This window comes from Aquila chrysaetos, chromosome Z, assembly GCF_900496995.4.
Source record: "Aquila chrysaetos chrysaetos chromosome Z, bAquChr1.4, whole genome shotgun sequence".
In the NCBI taxonomy this organism is placed as follows: Eukaryota; Metazoa; Chordata; class Aves; order Accipitriformes; family Accipitridae; genus Aquila; species Aquila chrysaetos.
In genome coordinates, this window is record NC_044030.1 from 84331145 (window position 1) to 84351239 (window position 20095).

Here is a 20095-nt window from a genome sequence, read left to right on the forward strand (position 1 = left end):
ACACTCGATAATATCACATTTTGATGCGGTCCGAGATCCTTCACCTTTTCTAATTGCTTCCAAGTTTATAAAACCATTCCACTGGCGACACTTAATGGGAATAAGACCAGGACCATGAACCGGGGAGGCAAGATTTCAGTGTTTTGAAACTATTTTAATAACTTGCTATTTAATTAAGAGCAATAGTTCTGAAATTATGTCAGTGAAACTTGCCACTTATTTATTAATTAGAGGGGGAATTTCAAAGCGAGGCTAAGGGAGTTAGGTGCCGGACAGCCCCGGGCTCGCTGGAAAATCCCAGGTTTGTATGGCTAATGCTTGCTCAGCGCTCAAACACGCCGGGTTTGACTCCTCATTGCCTGGCACCTGAAGTAAACGGCATCAAGCACAAGCGTAAAGTGGGTGTTAAATGCTGCCTGCTTCAGAGCACGGGTTTGAAATGTCCTTTTTGCGGTGGTGGGAGTGATAGAAGGCATTGGAAGACAGGGAAAGACAGCAGAGCATCTCATCTACCTTTCCAGGAGTTATTTGCTGGGCTGGCCTGAGGTGGATATACCAGGATACATCCCGAGAAGCCTGCAAAAGGTTTGCTCTCCAGTGTGGGGTGTTGGAGATGCTGAAGGCAGCAAGGGCTGGCCGTGCCCATGGCATCCACTCCCTGTAACCAGGGCTCAGACAGAGCCGGCTGCCTTTGCTGCTCCCAACCTCCAAATCCTCCCAGGAGGAGAAACCTCCATCCGATTCCACTTCCACTAAGCAGAAAGGAGGGGAAAGTCCCACTCGGTCTCATTCCCCCAAATATTGTACCTGGGTGAACTGGAAGGTGACTGCCACATCTCCTTTTCGAGGGCAGAACAAACTGCAGGTCCCCGCACGACCGCACCAAGTATTTCCGTCCATCCGACGCGCTCCGGAAAGCAACGCCGGAATGGCCAAGCGCCGGTTCCTCCTCTGCTGAGCACATTCCTCCCCTCCTGTTTTCATTCAGCCCAACCTTAAACAAAACCACGGCTGTTGTTTTTATCGGCAGAGCGGCTCTGGGAATTACCTACGCGGGGCCGGGGGAGCTGGAGAGGGGGTTTGTGCTGCTGAAACAGCATTTAATCTCAAGGAGCTGTTAAAAATATTAAAGCTTAACCGGGTATAACATCCTGTCCTGCTGTGTCCCGTTTGCTAGTAAAGAAGCAAAAAGTTCTGGAGGTAGACTGAAATTTAAACCCAAACTCCAGGTAGGGGCTTTCCAGATAAAGCACCTCTGGTTTCCCCATGCGATCCCTACTTGCAGCTCGGGCAGCGCAGCCAGCGTTAAATCTGCTGAGACATTTTAACTATTTAAGAGGAGAGTGGGGTTTTTTCCACAAGTTTTCTGCAAGGAACAACCGAAACAAAAATGACTTTAAAACAAATGTTAATAAATAAGTGTTAAAAATATAGAATAGAGTAGAATAGAATAGAATAGAATAGAAAAGAATAGAATAGAACAGAACAGAACAGAATAGAACAGACTTAATCATCTGCCTCATCAGAGCCCTTCTGCCTACCCAGCAGGAGATGTTAGCAGATGTGTTTTCACACTGATATTTCCTATCTCAAACAAACAAACAAATAACTAAGCCGGACTTACAAAAAACAACAACCCTCAAATTGAGAGTTTGTATCATACAGGTGTTGATACACAGCCAAAATCTCCAGGCTTGGTAAAGATTCAAGATACCAAGCAAAGAAATCAGAGAATCACAGGTTCGAGTTCAAACAGCAATTAAAAATGCATGTAAATGGCGATAGATTAGTACAGAGGATCGCTACGACGCGCCGAAGATTTCTAACACGAACACAATTAGCCTCCGAGCATGAAATTCAAGCGCCTCCCCCTCCCCTCAAGAAACCGCAAAAGCCTTAAAAGGGGAAAAAAAAAAAAAATTTGAAACCCACGTAGTTTGGAAGTCGAAAGTACAGCATCCGACCCACCTTCCCGCTCCGGGTGCCGACCCTCGTCCTCCCCTCGCCAGCCTTGGCTGCACGGGGAATCCGGCAGCGTCGCTCCCCGAGTGTCTGCAGCCGAGCGGAGATTGTCATTGATTTGTGTGCGGAAAGTTAAGCCTTTCTAGGAGCGGTTAGGAGAATTCACTCCCACCACTCCCTCTAAACCAAAAGTATTTGGCACGGAGCCCTCCTCATCCACCTGTACTATTAAGGTCTAAACAACACGCGGGACATGGGCTGATTTTACCGGGATCTTTTCATGTTTCCTTTTTAAACAAGCACACGAAGTTCTTTGGAAAGAAAAACTTGGGGAGGTTGTTGTGGGTTTTGGGTTTTTTTTTTCCAAACCTCGTTTTTCTTGAAGCAGATTTATCGCATTCTTTTTGTTAGCCACTCGGTGGGCCAAGCCCTTCCCTGGTGTAACTGGTGAGCCCTGACCACGTGCTGGTTTGCCCCCGCAGAGGTAACGCCGTGGGTGACTTTCTTACTGATCTGCTCTGCTTCCCCTGCAAACCGTGCACCCATTCGGCTGAGACAAGGTAAATCGGGGGGGGGGGGGGGGGGATGGATGGATGAAAACCTCCTCTTTTGAAAAGAACTGGATATCATTTAACTAAAAAATCAGGTTTGCGCATGAATGACCCACGTGAGCAAGAAGATGGAGGCAAAGCATCTTCAAAGGGGAGGTTTGCTTACCCAAGTCCCCCGTCGCTGTGTTCTACAGCTGACAAGACCCCAAATTGGGTGTCCAATCCAAAGAATGAATGACTTACTTTGAAAACCCTTCCCAAGTGCCCAGTGTGGGGCTTCAAAGCCCCCCTGGCAGCCAGATTTGGAAGCCACCTCCTGGCCACCTCAGCTGGACCCATGGGGCCAACAACCCCATCCAGCACCCATCTCCTGCGGTCCTCATCCACGAGGACGTCCCCGGCAGAGGAGTCACCCCGCCGGAGCCCCGCTCAGCAGAACGTGCCGCCTCCACCGCCGTGAGCAGCCCAACCTGGCTGAGCCCGGCTTGCCGGCATGTGCGCAACCTCAAAGGGTTGGCCATCGTGTTGAGTGATAAGTAACAGGTCCCTCCTCCTCACCGGGTGCCCTAGGGATCAGCTCATTCTTGAGATTCTGCCCCAAATTAAGCAGCCACATCTCCGCGCATTAAGTTAAACACTGCATTTAATAAAATACTAGTTCCTTTCTGGCACTGGTATTACAACAAGGAAATACAGATTTTTTGTTAATACAGTAAATCCGATGAGAGCAGCTGGACACCAAGTTCCATGTTACATGCCTTTCTGCTGGTTTTCCTTTAAAGGAGCACATTAAAAAAACCCCAAATCACAACCAAAATTGTTTATACAAGGGAAATCTTTCTGAAGCACAAGGCAAAATCAAGTGTAAGATAGCCTGGGGCAACCTGGCACTCCCAGACACAGCTTGGAAGAACTCCGTGCTCGGAGCACGGTTACTTTTGAAACTTTTAGTACACGCTTTCTTGGTCTGTAGGAAAAAAAACATACTGCTTCCATCCCCACACCCAAACCACTATCTGCAGTTCCTCTGACTACTGGGTTTCTAAGGAGTGTCTGGGTAAATCAGTAAATGAAGTCGGTGCGAACAATATGTCTGGCCCCAGATAAGAGTAAAGCAAAACTTGGGCAGCATCCAGCAACTGCCAAGCTGGTGTGGAGAGGAACACCAATTGCCACTCACTGCTTTCCTGGTACTCCCCCAGCCTGCATCCCCTGTGGGATGGGAGCACCCATCCACCACCCACACGCACCCGAAGCACAAAACCAAGCGACTCTTCATTTCCCACAAAAACTGCCTTTTTTTTTTTTCTATCAAAATGACTTGCTCCCATCAATCCACCAAAGCTAACCAGTTGAAGAAACAATTACTTCCATCCCATGCTAATGAAGTGCATTGTTCGTGGTGCTGCTTCCTAAGCTGGTTTTATGGAAATGTCCCCAATACCCTTGAGGTGCTGGAGCGTGTCCAGAGAAGGGCAATGAGGCTGGTGAAGGGTCTGGAGCACAAGTCCTATGAGGAGCGGCTGAGGGAACTGGGGTTGTTCAGCCTGGAGAAAAGGAGGCTGAGGGGAGACCTCATTGCCCTCTACAACTACCTGAAAGGAGGCTGGAGCGAGGTGGGTGCTGGTCTCTTCTCCCAGGTAACAAGCGATAGGATGAGAGGAAATGGCCTCAAGTTGCACCAGAGGAGGTTTAGATGGGATATTAGGAAAAATATCTTCACTGAAAGGGTTGTCAAGCATTGGACCAGGCTGCCCAGGGAAGTGGTTGAGTCACCATCCCTGGAGGTATTTAAAAGACATGTAGATGTGGCGCTTAGGGACATGGTTTAGTGGTGGACTTGGCAGTGTTGGGTTAACAGTTGGACTCCATGATCTTAAAGGTCTTTTCCAACCTAAATGATTCTATGATTAAAAACGTCCCCAAATTCCTGCAATCCAAACCCAACATTTTCATACAGAAGAATACTTGGGGCAGGGGACAGTGACAAATGAAACATCTCAGTGATGACTTTGAGTCTGAAACCACTGCAGACCAACAGGTCTCCACTGAACCCTGGAAATTATTTCCCATTTCCCATGTGAAATTGATTCCCAGTTTTTGATTGCCGTTAACAGAGGGATGAACATGTCTCTAGACTAGAAAGGAAGAGAGGCTAAACTACTTCTAACAGGGTGTGAAATAAGAATAACAGGAGAAAGAAGACAAGAAAGGGTTGTGCTAGACCCCACCTTGGTTCACAAGCACAACAGGAAACACCTAGTTAAAAACATAATAGAAAAGGTTGTAATGATTGCTTATCCCAGGTCAGTAAAGCTCTAATCACAGGTACACTGAATTGCAAGCTTTCCAGAAAAGAGTACTTAAAGGATGCCTGTCCAATCAGAAAAATAAACGATCATCAAATTTTTTTCCTGGGCAAAATTAATTTTGACACAGTTTTGCTTTCTACACCTTTTTTTTTTAGAGAATAAACTGGCACAAGTGTTTTGTGAATTTTTGCAATTTTTCCTTTCAAATCTGAGTTTTTCAGGACCCATGGGGGCCTGAAAAAGTTGGCTAGTTGGAGCCCAATATTCAACCTCAGTGAATCCAGCTTCCTGAGAGCCAGAGGAAGATATTTCCTGCAGCAAGATTTGCTGCACCAATCACATTTTTCAAGAAAAAATAATTTTCTTCCTCAAACATCCCTATTTTACTGCCAAAACCTTTAGGTAAAAAAAAAGAGGATTTTTTTTGCAGGTTAATTTTGGTAAGAAATAAAACCCAGCAACATATTTTCCCCCCAAATCTCACAGAAACTGCTTGCAAATGGGAAACTTGGAAAAGCCTGACGAAGTTTCCTCCAAGGTGTCTATCCCACCCACCCACACGTGTTTCTGTTTGTTATGGTGCATATCCCCGTTAACTTCAACACTGCTCTCCAGGCAATAAAGTTAAGCCTTGCCTAAGTGCTTCCAAATGTTGGCCTTATTTTAAAGGTGATAGAGTAAGTGGAAGGAAGAGATGTGAGCCCACAACCTTGCTGCGCACCCTTATTGCTGGGGTACCACCAGGTCAGGAGGAAAGGTGATGGGACAACAACCCATCGGGTTTAAGAAGGTCTCTGAGCTCACGGCTTGGGTTAGAGCTGCTGGTTTTTCATCTTTAAAAGGTAGTTGTGGACATCGGGAAAGGGTGAATGAGTGAGTCCTGAAAGGGATTTCCTTGCTAGTAGCCCCACGCTCTGCAGACGAGAAGCAGTTTCCAGCGAGAGGCTGAATTACCAGTTACCCCATGCCATGGACGGGGCAGATTTGCTGGTCCAGGCTATGTGTACACGCAAAGCTGCTGTCACAATATTCTTATCCAAAAAAAAAAAGCTCTAAAGCAAATCAGTGAAAACCAATGTCAATTAAATGCTCTGCTAAAACAATTGAGCCAGAGTCGCAGTGATTTCATATTTGAAACCTTAATGGCCATAATCCAGATCGATCCTAAGGGATCTCCAGTGCTTTGCCTAACGTGGATGGATGGTGGAACTCAATGAGGCTCCAATGTCTTCAATGGAAATAGGGTCACTTATGCTACCCAGAGATTTCCTCAAGAAATGAATACACAGTTTGATTTCTATGGAGGGAACAGGGCTGGATGCAGCCAAGATGATATTGTATAGGTGTACAGGGTGTACGTGTATATATACACACTGTATGTGTAGCTATATGATGGGATTTTGCTACATCATATGGTTTCACTGGGAAGCTCTCAGAGGAAGAGCTGCACCCTCACCTCCCCTCTTCCCCCAGTATATCTGCTCCAGCAGGGACTGGTACCAGCTCTGGAAGTGCAGTCACCTCTGGGTGAAGCTGGCCCTACAGCTCCCAGTCCTTCTTGCTCCCCTGCAGCTTCACCGTGCCACAAGGGCATGAGAATGATCCCACGTTAGCAAGAACATGGCAAAACAAACTTTGAATTAAACCTGTATTTTGCTTGGAAAACATTTACCTTTCTCCACTGGGTCTTATTCTCAGTCTAATGAAAGAAGATGAAGCCAGGCAAAGCCATTGCCTGTGCAATCTCTTGCTCAGTGGGAGAGAAAGATAATCTCCAAGGGCGACAGATTAGGACGTGGAAGGCTTGGTGGCATGGCACTGGAGAGGTGCTGTAAGGCTAAACGCATTAAATACTCCTCCATCTCCTGAAATGAAGCCGTAGCCAGCGCATCTGAGGTAATGGCCATTCCCAGAGATGAAGATCAGGGGCCAGGAACCTCGTCTCATCCCTGAAGCCACCAGCGAGGAGGGAATGACACCAGCTCCCGCTCCCCAGTGCACGCACATCTTCCTCCTTGAACCCATGCCTATATAAATACTTGATGTATCGCTTGATTACTTGGTTAGATGACACATGTCTGAAGGCAGTAGCCGGGTCACTTTGCTTGGTTTTAATGCTTCAGTCCTCCCTTTGTCTTTATTGGGAAAGATTCTCAAGTCTGCTTCAGCTTGTGTTTGTGCAGGGCTGGGACTGGGCGAGGGCTACTAAAAATAAATGATCGTAGGATGAATTCTAAACACAAATGGATGTTAATAATAAAAGGCAAGATGTGGATCAAAGAGCCACTTTGCGGAGCTTGATGGGTTGGAGCAGAGTTTTACTGGACGTACCTCTCCCTCCCCAGGGCAGCTGAAGCTGGGTGAGATGCAGACCTCCAGGGAGGTCCAGACCACATGGGGCTTCTGAACATCTACTTTAAACGTGTCACCACCCCCCCGATGCCAAAAAAACCTTCCCAGCACCCCAGAACAAACTTGAGATGGGTGGTAAAAACCCTAAGTGACACAAATACAGTCTGCTGGGGGATGAAAGGGAGGCAGTGGAGGGCATCTGCAAAGACCCAGACCCTAGTGATGGCTGCAGACTTCAGCCTGACTTCCACTGCAACCTCTTTAAACCTCCTTGCACAATTCACAGCTCCAACGCAATTGCTCCGCGCAGCTTTTGATACGCATTCCCTGCCTCATAATTTCTCAATGGGTTATTTTTGCTTTGCTCTTGCACAAAATGAGCCATGACTCCTTGCTGGATCTGTTCGTGTTGTCCCACCCGTGGATGGGCTAAGGATGACCAAGCAAATTGCCCATCATAACCAGCGTGCCGGCCTCCGGGCGTTGATAACCCTCTGGCCAGACCACTTGCTTTCATTTCCACGATCTAGAAAGTTATCCTTACCCAGGAATAAGAAATTTAGCAGAAGCTCCCTGATGTAGGTGGAAACAACCTCATTTGCTTTCAGAAGCTGTGGATCAGGCCACAGCTCCTTGCAGAATATCACATTAATAGTGAGAGGCAAATGAAGCATTTTACTTCACCTAGCTGAAAAAAAAAAACGTGGCTGACCTGATTTACCTTCCTGATAACGTATTTAAAAAATGCTCCCAGGCTGAGGACTTCGCCAGCTGAGATCTCATACGAAATGAGACTGTTTATGTCATGACCGCAACCTTCTGAAAAATGCCCCTGTAGATGGGAAAGCTCACAAGACCCTTAGGTATAATGATCTCAGCTATATCAATAACCACATTTCGGCAGATTCATTATCTGCTCGCCGGCCTGCCCAGCCGCACAGCAAAGCATTGCAGCAGGATGGAGCGAGAAAGGAAAACACTGAATTCAGCCGTTCTTCCCGCAGAAAAATTGACATCGTGGGTCATTCTTTTCCTTAGCAAAAGCCAAGCTTTTATTTCCTCTGCTTTCACGCTGCACTTGGGAGGGAGGACCTGAGCTACATACAATATTGAACACAACCGATCAATCTCCCTTTAGTGGGTGCAAGAGTATTTTCCTTCACAGCTTGCATCTTTGCTCCCCAAGCATCCTCATCCTTTGCTGTCCCAAACTTTACAGCAGAACGTTTTTTGCCTATTCCTCATAATATTCAAGATTTTAACATCCCTGCTAACTCTATTCATGGATTTCAGACCACAATTCATAGGAAATTTAGGCTACAAAACAAAGGTTTATTCCGTACCGGTATTTTCAAGCAGCAAGGACCGTTATGATCATGTATTATGCCCTCCAGCTTCATACAAAATAAAATACTTCACCTGGTAATTTCTGCAGCAAGGCCTTAGTTCCCACCAGCCCTCCAGCATTTAGAAGCAGAGGCAATCTTGGCTGAAAGATTTCAAAACAAGGGGGCTTTGCCCTGATCCTTGGCAAGCGTTTCTAGTAGTTTATTAGTCTCAGTATTAAAAAATTTGCATGTTTTTCCTTTTTTTTTTGCCTGGACGTGCCCAGCTCTAGCTTCCGAGCACCTCATCACACAAAGCCTTTTTCTGCTAGACTAAAGAAAACAGTGTGGCTCTCTTCCCAAAGTGGGGACTTGAAGGTTATGATCCCATGAGCAAGGATGAGAGCTGTGAACATCTCCCACAGCATCTCACTGCTGTGCCACACACCTCTGCCGGCAACCGATGTGGTTGCAGAGAGCTCGACCAGGGATGGAGATTGCTCTGGAAAAAAGCTATGGATAGGTGGGTGGAGCCTTGCACAGATTAAAACCTGGACCCCGTGGTCTCTCCGCACCCGTGGCACCCTTCAGCCCTGAGCCTGCCCTCTTCCCATGCTGGGGAAAGCTGGATGGGGGAAATACCAGCAGCAAGTGATGCTCAGGAGGAGTTGGCATGGCCCCATCTTCTCCTAAGGAAGAGAGAGAAAGAGGCCATCTGCCCACCATCCTCCCAGCCTGAACAGGCTGGAGCCTGCCATGAGGACAACATGGGGCAACAAAACACACCCACTGTCCATGCCCACCCTCCGTACCCCCAGACTTCACCACCAGACCCCACCTTCCTACACTCAACGAAGAAAAAAGCAAAATACAGCAGACACAGGAAAAAACCCGCACCAAACCCCAAACATGATCCTCCTATCTCAAGCCCACCATGCGTAACTGGATTGTGCTTTGAAGAGCATGAGATTGGACTCAGTGGGAGAAAAGGTATTTATCCAACAAACTCTTTAGTACAGATGAAATTATGACAGCTACATGTGGTCCTGCGACACGCTTGCTAAGGGGAGTGGTATGAACGGGGACAACACAAGAAGAAATTCATATCAGCCAAAAATATTAACAGCCCCACATGATGTTGCCATGCTGTGGATGGGCTGTCTCATCACCCGGGCATCCTCAGGTGCTGCCCCAGAGCATGTGCAGTAATTGCAGGTCAGAGCCCCCTCATCGCCTCCCACCTTGCTGAATCAGTAGCAACGAAGGGGATAAGAGCATCGCTGCAGAAAAACTCCATTTCTGGTTCGGCCAATGCAACCTGCACACAGGAAAACTGATGTTGTCCTCGTCTCGCAGAACTGCTCGAAGGTGCGAGCAAAACGGCAAACAGAGGGGAATCGGTGAACGCAGGTTCTGGTTGGAGCAGGAGGGAGCTGGGGAAATGGAAGGAAAGGCAAAGGGCAAAGATAAGATGGGAGAAAGAAATAGCAGCTCTCTTCCAGGTCAGGGGAGAGAGCAGACAGTCACAAACTGCTAAGGAGAGATGAGGGCTTGTACATCCATGGATGACTAACCTAAAATTAACATGGCAACATGGAGACGGTGGGGCTAACAGATATGTTAAGATGCAGAATGTTCATGACTTAAAAAAATCTGAGGGGTTTGGGGGCAAGTCTCATCCTTTGTGGAAGGGCTGGGGGGGTCTGATGGTTTTGGAGCTCTTGGAGGTGGCCCAACTGCTCAGCAACCCAAATGGATGGGCAACAGTGCAGCAAATGAATAACTCCTCCTTAATAAATGCAAAGCGATGCAGGGCAGGGAGAGGAATTTCTGCTCCTCAGGCACCTTCCAGGGTCCTAAATTGTGTCAAACCAAGGAAGGGACCTCCCAGCAACAGAGACAGCACGGCGGAGACCTCTGCTCTGTGCAGAGCCGCAGCCACAAAGCTAACAAGATGTTCAGCTGCATATGGAAAGGGACGGCGAGTAATCCTGGAAATATTATAATGCCTTTGTATAAATCAGTAGCGCAGCCTCAGATGGGGAGAAAAGTAATGATGCAGAAAAGGCAGAAGTGTTCAATCAATATTTCTGGTCCGCATTTGGAAAGAAGCAGGATGAGATGCTTGTATCACATGAGGAGGATGAAGTACTTTCCAGTCCATTAGTAACCAAGGAGGTTGTTAAACAGCATCTACTAGCGATAAACAATTTTAAATCAGCAGGCCTGGATAACTTGCTCCCAAGAGCCCTCCAACAGCTGGCTGAGAAGCTCTCTGGACCGCTGATGTTAATTTTTAATAAATCTTGGAATACCAGGGAAGATCCAGACGGCTGGAAGCATGCAAATGCTGCACTGATCTGCAAAAGGGGCAAGTGGGATGGCCTGATGAACAGGTTGCCTTGTCTGCCATCAATCATGGGTAAAATAATGGGAACCCTCCTGAGAGTCAACCAGAAGAGGAATTAAAGGACGGGAATACACTTAATGCTCGTCAGAGAGGTTCTGTGGCAAACGCATCACATCAAACAAAGCTGATTTTGTTCTTTGAGGAGATTACAAGTTTGGTTAATAAAGATAATTGCCTAGAGATAATATACATAGGCTTTTGTACGGCGTTTGATTTACTACGACGTGACATGCTGATTAAAATATGAGCGCTGTATTATAAGAATAAAGCACATGTGCAGAGGATTCGGAGCTGATCTCAACAAATTGCTGTCAGAGGGGAATTGGACTGTTTCCAGGGGGGTTTCACAAGGCTCAATCCCAGCCCCAATATTCAGCATTTTCTTATCTGGAAGCAAATATAACATCACTGCTGATAAATCAGCTATGTGCTACACAAATAGGAGAGGCCAAGCGATCTGAGCAGAGCAGAGATGCTGGCAGCCAAGCATCTGGCTGGGGTCATCACTCCACCTCAGAGGATGAGAAGAAGGGGACAGGCAGTGAAAAAACAGAGGTGGGATGCTCAGAATCGATGCAGAAACTGGGAGGTGACACTGTGGCAGGGGGGGCACCACATCCCCGCAGAGAGATGCAGATGCCTGGCCCAGCAGGAGGGCAGAGGGTTGGATGTTATGCACACCCCAACATCTCCGAGGAAGAATACGTGGAATGGGTATCAGGAGGTAAATCGGAGCCTCCATACTGCAGGATTTTGCAGCACCCAGAGTTGGCCATTGCCTACAAGAGGACGCGTGACCCCGACCAGCCCTTTCTGTGCTCCTCGTGGGGCTTAATGCCGACGCTGACCTTTGTGACCCCAAGGAAATCAATTAAACCTTGATCCAGCTTTTTTGTAACAGGAATACTTCCATCTGGCCTTTCCTATCCCTGAGCCTTAGCTGCCCCTTGGGAAAACACAACACTTAATGCATGGGCGAACACCTCAGCGACACCTCGAAGGCAAGCACAGGGGTGCCAGGCACAGAAGTGAGCATCCCTGCGGGCAGCCTCGCAGACTTGGACATCTAGGTCTTGTCCGCTGCTCCAAAACCAGAGACCTAGCAGCTGAAAGAAAAGGTTTTTAGAAACCTTTAGCAAGAGAAAATGGAAATGCTTAAACATGAAGCAGCTTCACTGCATCCCTGTTATACTAGTAACACTCTCCCTAGCGTCCCCTTAGCATCACCATTTCTTTTCTCCCTGAACAGGTACCACCTTTTTTCTGAGGCATCATCCAGCTCCCCCTGAAGTCATGCGTTACCATGTCTTCAATTTTATTGTGTTTTACTTCTACTCTCCCCTTTTAGAAAAACAGAAGTTAATTCAGCAAAGGCAGCACTGCCTGATGGACCAGGCAGTCGATGCGGTACCGAGGAGGAAGGCTGAGTGACGGACAGACAGTGCAAAGGTGCCCGCGCAAGGCAGGTGAAGGAGGAGGGCAAGGGGCACGCGGTGTGTGGGAAGAGCTGCTCGTCCTGGGCATGGCCAGCCAACCTCCATCCCTTGCTTGGGTGGACGCTGGAGATAAGATGTGGGGCTCAGCAAATTCATGGGAGACCACTTTTCTCCAGGTTCCGAGCAGAAGAGGGCACTGCAGGGGAGAGGAGAGTGCACGGCCATCGGCTGCTATGTGCTCCTCACTCTCAGATCCCAAGGGTAGGTCTATGTCTTTTGTCTTCAGGGCACCAAAGGGCAAGGAACACGTCCCTTAGTGATTTGGACACACCAAGCCAGGTCACAGGAGTGTGGCTCCCTGCCCAACCTTCCTTTGTGTCTTCTCCTGGGTCTGGAAGGACAGTTTGGTATCTGCCCTTCTTCCTGCTGCTTCTGCAGATGCCTTGGAAGGGACCAGACCTGCTCAACCATGCAAAAGATGAGGGGAAACCTCTCTATCTCAAGAACCAAGAAAGCCCTGAGCAATCTCATGACCACACCAGGCACATGAAGGTTAGGCAACCTCATGGGACCTCAAGGAGGTCCCTGGGGCTGCTGCTCTCTCCCTGCTCTCCCAGCCCTTGGCACAGGGGGAGAGCGCAGGTCCTTGGGGCAGCGAGGATGGAGAGGAGGGTCTCACGCAGGACTGATGCTGTGGCATCTCCCAGGGAGGACCCCACTGGGCCCCTGGAGAGTGACCTGGGAGGTTTGCTCCCTAATCCCAGCCTGAGCCAAGCCCAAAGGCTTACTCAGCTCCAGATGCACCAACCTAGCAGAGGTGGGCAACGGTCTCTGGGAAAAAGCCTTACAGAAAACCAAGAATTTTTTTGTCCTCATGTCTTTTTGTCCTCCTGAAACCCACCCAAGGAAGAATTTAGCCCCCAGCCTATTATTTTCCATCTGCCAGAATTTGCAGAGGGCTTCTTACCACTGCATGTGAACCTTCAGAGTTCACCATGGGAGCTGGAGATGAAGTCTGGCTAAGGGTACCCTACGCCCCTGGCCTCGTGTTTCCATTTGACTTTGCCACTAACCAGTGATGGAGAACTTGCTGCTCACAACGTTCCTCAAGGGCTCCTGCGACTGCTCTTGCTTCAGGGACAGAAAGGGGTCAACAATTCAAATCCCAGATGTTTAACCCAAACAGGCCCCATCCATCAACACCTGAACAGAGGATTAGAATACATTGTTATTGCTGAAGGTGAATTCAAGAGATAAGGCATTAAATCAAAGTCTTACCTAATGCTAGACATTACAAAATCTTTCAAACTTGGGAAAAAAAAAAAAGGCAGTATGGCTTAAAATCACCGAATCCCACCACACACAGTTTTGGTGAGGTGATCCATACCGATTGCAGAGCCACCTTCAAGGAAGCTGCAGCCACCTTATTGGGCTGCCCAGATGCAAGGTAAAAATTTGGTGACGTTTAAAAAAGTCTGGGGTGTCATCTGCAAATGCTACTGGAAGATGCAGCAGGTACCAGCCACAGTCTTTGAACCCGGGATCATCTCTCTTCCCGGTTGTGACTCCCATCACCCAAGCTGCTGGCAGCTCGCAGAAGACCCCATCTCCCCCAAAAGCCACTGATTTTGGTTGTCTCTTCTCTGTCACCTGAATTTATCAGAAAGGATGCACCAAAACCGGCAACACCCAAATCTCTGTGGCTGCTCTCAAGCACTTTGCTCCCGTATTCCTGCACTGAAAGGGAGGCAGGATCTCTGTGGCATCGCTCCCGAGTGTGCCTTTAAATATCCATGCTTTGCACAAAGTCCTTGGTGGGTGAGAGCCCTGCCAGGGAACGCCCTGCACTGCCCGCTGCCTTGCCTGCCTCCCACCTCCTCTTCCTCCCTGGCTCCGCATCCGGGAGCAGCCGGGGCGAGGAGCGTAATGCAACCGCAAGCAGTCCATCCCTCCAAAAAAGATATTACCTCCACTCCCACCTTCCTCCTTGCCTCCACCCCAGCTCCCTGCTCGGCTGGTGTGTTTTTCCTCTGCTGCAATTAACGCTTGACGAGGCAGAACATCCCCCCCCCCCGCCGCTCCAGCCGAGCCTGAGACGGCGCAGTCAGAGAAAATTATTTAGAAGAGAGGGGGGAAAAAAAATAAAAAATTAAATAACCGCAGAGGACAAAGGCTTCTTGTCTTAAAACCCTTACTCAGCCGGCGCATCGGGCAGGTTGGCACCGCGATCAGGTGTTGCTGCGTAAGCAGGGGCTGTGTCAGGGTTGATCCGGGCACCCCGTTGCAGCACCCTCCCAAATTCAGCAACAGGGACCCCGAGTGCTCACCCAGGTGCCCAGTTTTAAGCAGATCGGTGGGAGCAAAGATTTCACATTTAGGGAGATGTGTAAGACCCCGGTGCTGCTGTGGAATCAGATCACTCAACCAAGAGGGACAGGATTTGGCCCCATGAGGTTCCAGCTCACTACAGCTGCACCCCAAATCCCAGCAGGCAGGGATTTGTGTCCCCCCAAGTGCTCCCAAAATATTTGGCTATGACTGCTCCAGTGGGACCTGATTTTTTTCAACAGGTTGACATTGTAATTGCATATTTCCCCCCATATTAGAAAAAAAAGGAGAAGGAGGAGTAGGACGGACTCATTTATCATGTGTAGCCAAACCCCAGGCTGGACTCAGTGAAATGAAAATGAGTCGGTGACACTTTGTGTAATGGCATTCCAGTTTGTTCTCCTAAATAATTTGTATTTTAATGAGTCCTTTTTGCTCCAGCACTAGTTTGTAGCCCCCACACTTTCTCAAGTCCTCCTGTGCTTTAATTTGATTTTTAAAAAATTCCCAGTGTCATATTTTTATTAACAAAAAGAAAAGCAGGCTCACTCCTCTCCTGGCTTAGATGGGAGCAGGTAATGAATCTCTGCGTGCAGGAGACGGCTTTTATCTCCATGGCCTTGCTGTTCCCAAACCTACGTATTTAAAAACTCCCCCATCATGAGATAATGGGAAAAGAGAAAGTCAGCAAAGAAACAAAAAGGCAATCAGGAGCTTTACAGAAGCAGAGGAGCACCATGATTTCCACCTGATCTTCTCCTGCTGGGACAGGTCTTCAGGTCAAGATACTGTAAATGAAAAGAAGTTGCTTTGGGGAGTGTAATGATGAGAGATGCAGTCTACATTGAAAAGCTATTTTGCAGTGCTTGGACTTGGTGAGGTCTTCTCCACTTGGGTCATGCTCAGCATGCCATGGAAGAGATGGCAGCTCAGCCCTTGCAACCACCGTGTTGGTGGTGGGCTGGCTCGGCCAGGTTAGCTGGGAGTTACACCCTGCACCCAAACATTGGCTGCTCTGGGCTAAGGTGGTGGTCCTGGCTGTGTGGGTCCCCGGGGAAGGGCAGTGGGGCTCCGATCCCGTAGCAAACCCACGAGGATCCAGAGCTGCCCCCCCATCAGCCACAACCACAGCCGGGCGTGAGGGCACTTCCAAGCCATTTCAACACAAAATCTGACCCGTTCAAGCACCTACCCAACCTACTCCTGGAGCCTCCTCCAGCTAGAAAGCTTGTGGGTGTGGTGAAAACGTGCTAGAAAGCCGAGCGGAGGAGCGGGAACCGAAATCTGGGGCAGCACCTTCCCTCGCCTGCCTCCAAACCCCATCAGGTGGTGGTGACAGCGCGTATCCCTCCACGTGCTCCTGCTCGTGGTGGGGACGGCGTGGTGGCCCGCCGGGTGGCATCTCGCTGTGAGACGCCCTCGCTCCGACTGCCGGAGCAGGCGTCGTGCCGGCTGAAGGACGGAGCGGCGATGGCTAAAACGGTCGGGACGAGGGAAGGAGAGATGGAGGGGGGGCCCCCGCGTGTCCGCTCCTCCACGTTAGCGTAACGAGCCTCATTAACGGGCAGGACTTTGTTCTGCAGTTGGGTGGGATGCGGGGCGGGGGGAGGGATGAGGTCTCCTTGACCACCTCTGGGAAAGGAGGGTTTTGGGAAGAGCCCTGGGAGGATGACAGGTTCGGGGGGGGCTTGCAGCCTAAATCAGGTCAGGGTTGGGGTGATATTGATGAACTGGAGGTTATCTGGAATAAGGTGACCCAATCGGTCCATCTCTGCTGTGCTATCCAATCCCTTTCAGATACCCTCACCCTCCCCAGCCCTCCAGGGCTGAAGGAGAAAAGAGGCATCAAACAACTAAGTGAGAGGTCAGAAAAGCAGCACCTCCCTCCAGACCACCTTTCATTTCACTGGGAGACATTATAGAGAAGGAGAGTTTATAAGCGGGACTATCCGAAAGGAAGGCTGGCTTCAGAAACTGCAAAACCTCAGCAAACCTTGTTAACATCATCCTAACCAGGCTCATCGGCAGCTCTCGCCTTCAGACCGGGGAAACAAATGTCACAGGTTTATACGCCAATTTATTTCTACCCATTTAACAAATCAACGCTTCCCTCCCATCCTCCTTCCCTGGAGCAGCAGCCACTGCAGCTCAGAGTTAGTGTTACTTCTAGTTCCCAAAGCCTTGGAGATACGCTTGACCTTCATTATTGCCCTGTTTTAATTTCCAGCCTCCCTTTGCTAACCCTCCCCTATGGAGCCCTGCCAGACTTCCTCCCTCCCTTAAGACCATCCTTGCTGCTATCTTACTTGGGTTTTAATCACTTTCTACTTCAACTACTCCACTTCCCTCTTTCACAGCCCTCCTCGGTGCTGTGCCATCTCACCAGCCTTTTTGGGAGTACCAAATGGACCAGCCAGATTACTCTTAGGAAATATCTACTCTTTTCTTGGTTTCTTCCCTGCCCTGGGAAGAGCTTCAAAGCCGCTCTCCCTGCTGGCAGGATTCCCGGGAGAAAAGCTTTGTGGACAAGGCCAGCAACAATCTGAAGAGCCCAAGCAACCTGGCATTACGGCGTTAGGTCAGATCCAGGGTCCACCAATTGCCCTAAACAGCCCAACACTGACAGGCTGATGCATCAAACCTCAGCTGTGCCTCCAGGAAGGTGCTCTCTCAACCCCAACCAGCTTAAGATTGTTTTAAACCCTGAATAAGGAGGTCTAATCCCTCTTCCAAATCTCATCTCTTCCTGCTAATTTATAGTTCTTGGGTTTTTTGCCATTCCCAAACAACATCCAAGCCTTATTTGAGTGTTAAGTTCCCAGCTTTGGAGGCATCCTGCGGCAGCAAGTTTCACAGACCCAATCCGATGGGAGAGCATTTTCCCATGGACACGGCTGCTTCCTTAAACAGACCTTGTGTTACGAGACAGGGAGATCAGAAACATCCAACGTACTTTCTCGGGCCACTCATTAGCTTAGAGATCCCCTTTTCTCTGCCTCTGCTTGGCTATATGCCTCGCCCCCAGCTTTTTCCAGCCTCTCTCTCGGTGATTTTTTCCTCTGGCTGGTAATTGTTCTCATTGCCCTTCACTCACAGATGGTCCTCGGAGAGCTCATTATTGACGTGGTGCCAGCTCTCCTCAATCCCAGCTGCTAAACTGCATTAGGAGATGAGCTAGCACTCAGCAGAGACCACTCCTCCACTCCATGTGCCCTTTCACACCCAGGCCATTGCTGGAAGAGGGTTTGCTCACCAGAGCCTCCATGGCTGGGTGACCTCTCGGTCCCATCACTGCAGCTGGGCCACCCTCAAGCCCCACTGTCCCTCACCCAAAGCCTCCCAGGTCTATCTGGATCTCCTCACCCAGCCTTCCTCCTCCTTAATGTCCCTCCCGCCGTGCAACTGAGTCACTTAGCCCTCTTCAAACCTCTCCTTCAAGCTTTCCCATCCCCTTTTGGCTTGTGAGAGCCTCTGCAGTCCCAGCCCAGCAAACCTTATCCACAGACGGGTCCTCTGGGCTCACGGAGCAGCCCCCGGGGCTGAAATGTTTTACAAAGAGGGTGGTGAGACCCTGGGAGAGGTTGCCCAGAGAGGTGGTAGATGCCCCATCCCTGGGAACATTCCAGGTCAGGTTGGACGGGGCTCTGAGCAACCTGATCTAGTGGAAGATGTCCCTGCTCATGGCAGCGGGGTTGGACGAGATGACCTTTAAAGGTCCCTTCCAACCCAAACCATTCGATGATTATTCCAGCCCCCTGGTTCCAACCCCGCTCCACAGGAACAACCCGGACCGCCACCCAGGCAGGAGGGATGCGAGCAGAAGAAAACAAGGGGGAAAAAAGCACGGCAGACCAGACAGGAGGTGAAAGCAGCTCTTATTTTTCACCGGACCAAGTTGTTTTTGGAGGCACAAACACTAGGTTCATTCATGAAGCAGCTAAGTGCTGGGTTTTCAACGGAAACAATGAATTAGCAAGGACGAGCAGCGACAGGCTAAATGACCTTTTTCCTGCCTCCCAAAGGGTCCTGTTTCTTTCCTAACCTGGCAGCCAACTGCTCGTTGAGCTTCACGGCACTCAGCCCCAGCAACCTGGAGCTTCCAGGGAAGCCCAAGGGCTTGGAGAGGAGCTTTCCGCAGAGCCACCTCCTTCCCCGTGGCTCCGCACCCTTCCCACCCAAACCCATGGGAACCGGGGGGCTGGAGGGGATCCCACATGGCACTGGGGATGTGAAGCATGAGCTTTTGGCAATGAGCATTGCCACCCAGCAAGGTGACAACCCCATGGCCAAAGCGAAGGCATCATGGAACAAAGCCATATGTCATATGATTTAGTTTTAGTTAGTCCTGCCAGGAGCAGGGAGTTGGGCTCGATGATCCTTATGGGTCCCTTCCAACTTGAGATAGTCTATGATTCTATGACCAGTGCCCAGCACACCAGCCCTGTGGGACCCAACTAAACCCATCCACCATTGCTCAACAGCAAAAAAAATCCCAGTTTGCAAGCGCTGCGAACCCAGTGCCCTTCACCAGCACGCGATTTGGCTTCAGAGAGATACAAAGAAAGTGGTTTGACTTTCGGTTTCTGCTATCTCAAAATCTATCAGAGGGATATGCTACCTTACGCTAACATAACGGATTAAAGCAGAAGATAAAATGCCATTCCATTATCTATTTATTAAAAGCACCACTTGAACTGCTTTTATTCAGCATATATCTCCTACTAAAGAGGCACTCCTTGACTGTGTAAATCAGCGAGCAATTGTGTTTTAACAGCCTTTAGAATGGCATTTCCCCACAGTTTTAGATGGACTATCAGACAGAAAACCTCTTCCAAAACTCACTTATCATAACAGGCATGAGCACAGAGCTCTTTACTGCTCCTCTACCACCAAGACAAATACAAAATGGGCTTGTAAAACTCACAAAGCATAAATCATTCCCACCTTTCACCCTGCTGCATGAATATCCTTAATGACAGGTCAAAATAAATAATTTTGTTAGCAGAGGAGAACTATTCAGCTCCCACTGACGGATGGGACTTCTGGTAGGCAATGAAATGCAGGCTGCAGTTCCCAACCCACTGATGCTACCTGTTCTGCGGTAATCAGTTCTCACAGAACCAGAAAGGATGAAGCCTCTTCAAATCTACCAGTTCCCTGGGCAAAAGGGGAAGAAATTATGCCATATTTTCAGTAAAAGATTTCAGGTGCGAGTATAACAATATCTGTGAACCGCAAAACAAAAGGGACGTTGTTGGATTGTCTTTGCTCCACCAGAATAAATTGGCTTTTGGTTGGTTGGGGATATTCTTCCATGCCAAGAAACATTCCCCCCTTTTTTGCAGGCTCTGTTGCTTTTGGTATTCCAATTTTCTTTACAAAGTGATCTGATAAAGAAACCTGGAGCAAGAGTACTCAC

At 49.0% G+C, this 20095-nt stretch overlaps 1 protein-coding gene across 5 annotated transcripts in view; it reads right to left on the bottom strand.

Moving 5' to 3' along the window:
• The window catches only part of ZBTB7C (zinc finger and BTB domain containing 7C), a 159426-nt gene that overhangs the window by 42555 nt on the left and 96776 nt on the right, over window positions 1-20095 (bottom strand). The window contains exon 1 of one of the 5 annotated variants that reach the window (XM_030005653.1): window positions 1969-2088. The exons of 2 other annotated variants lie outside the window; for them this stretch is intronic. Coding sequence is in view for 1 of the 3 variants with exons in the window: in XM_030005650.1 (XP_029861510.1) it covers window positions 808-836 (29 nt within the window). In the remaining 2 variants the exon portion in view is untranslated. Of the gene's footprint in view, window positions 1-807; window positions 890-1932; window positions 2089-20095 lie in introns of those variants that run through there. 2 more of the 5 variants (XM_030005654.2, XM_030005650.1) reach the window with 2 other exon arrangements.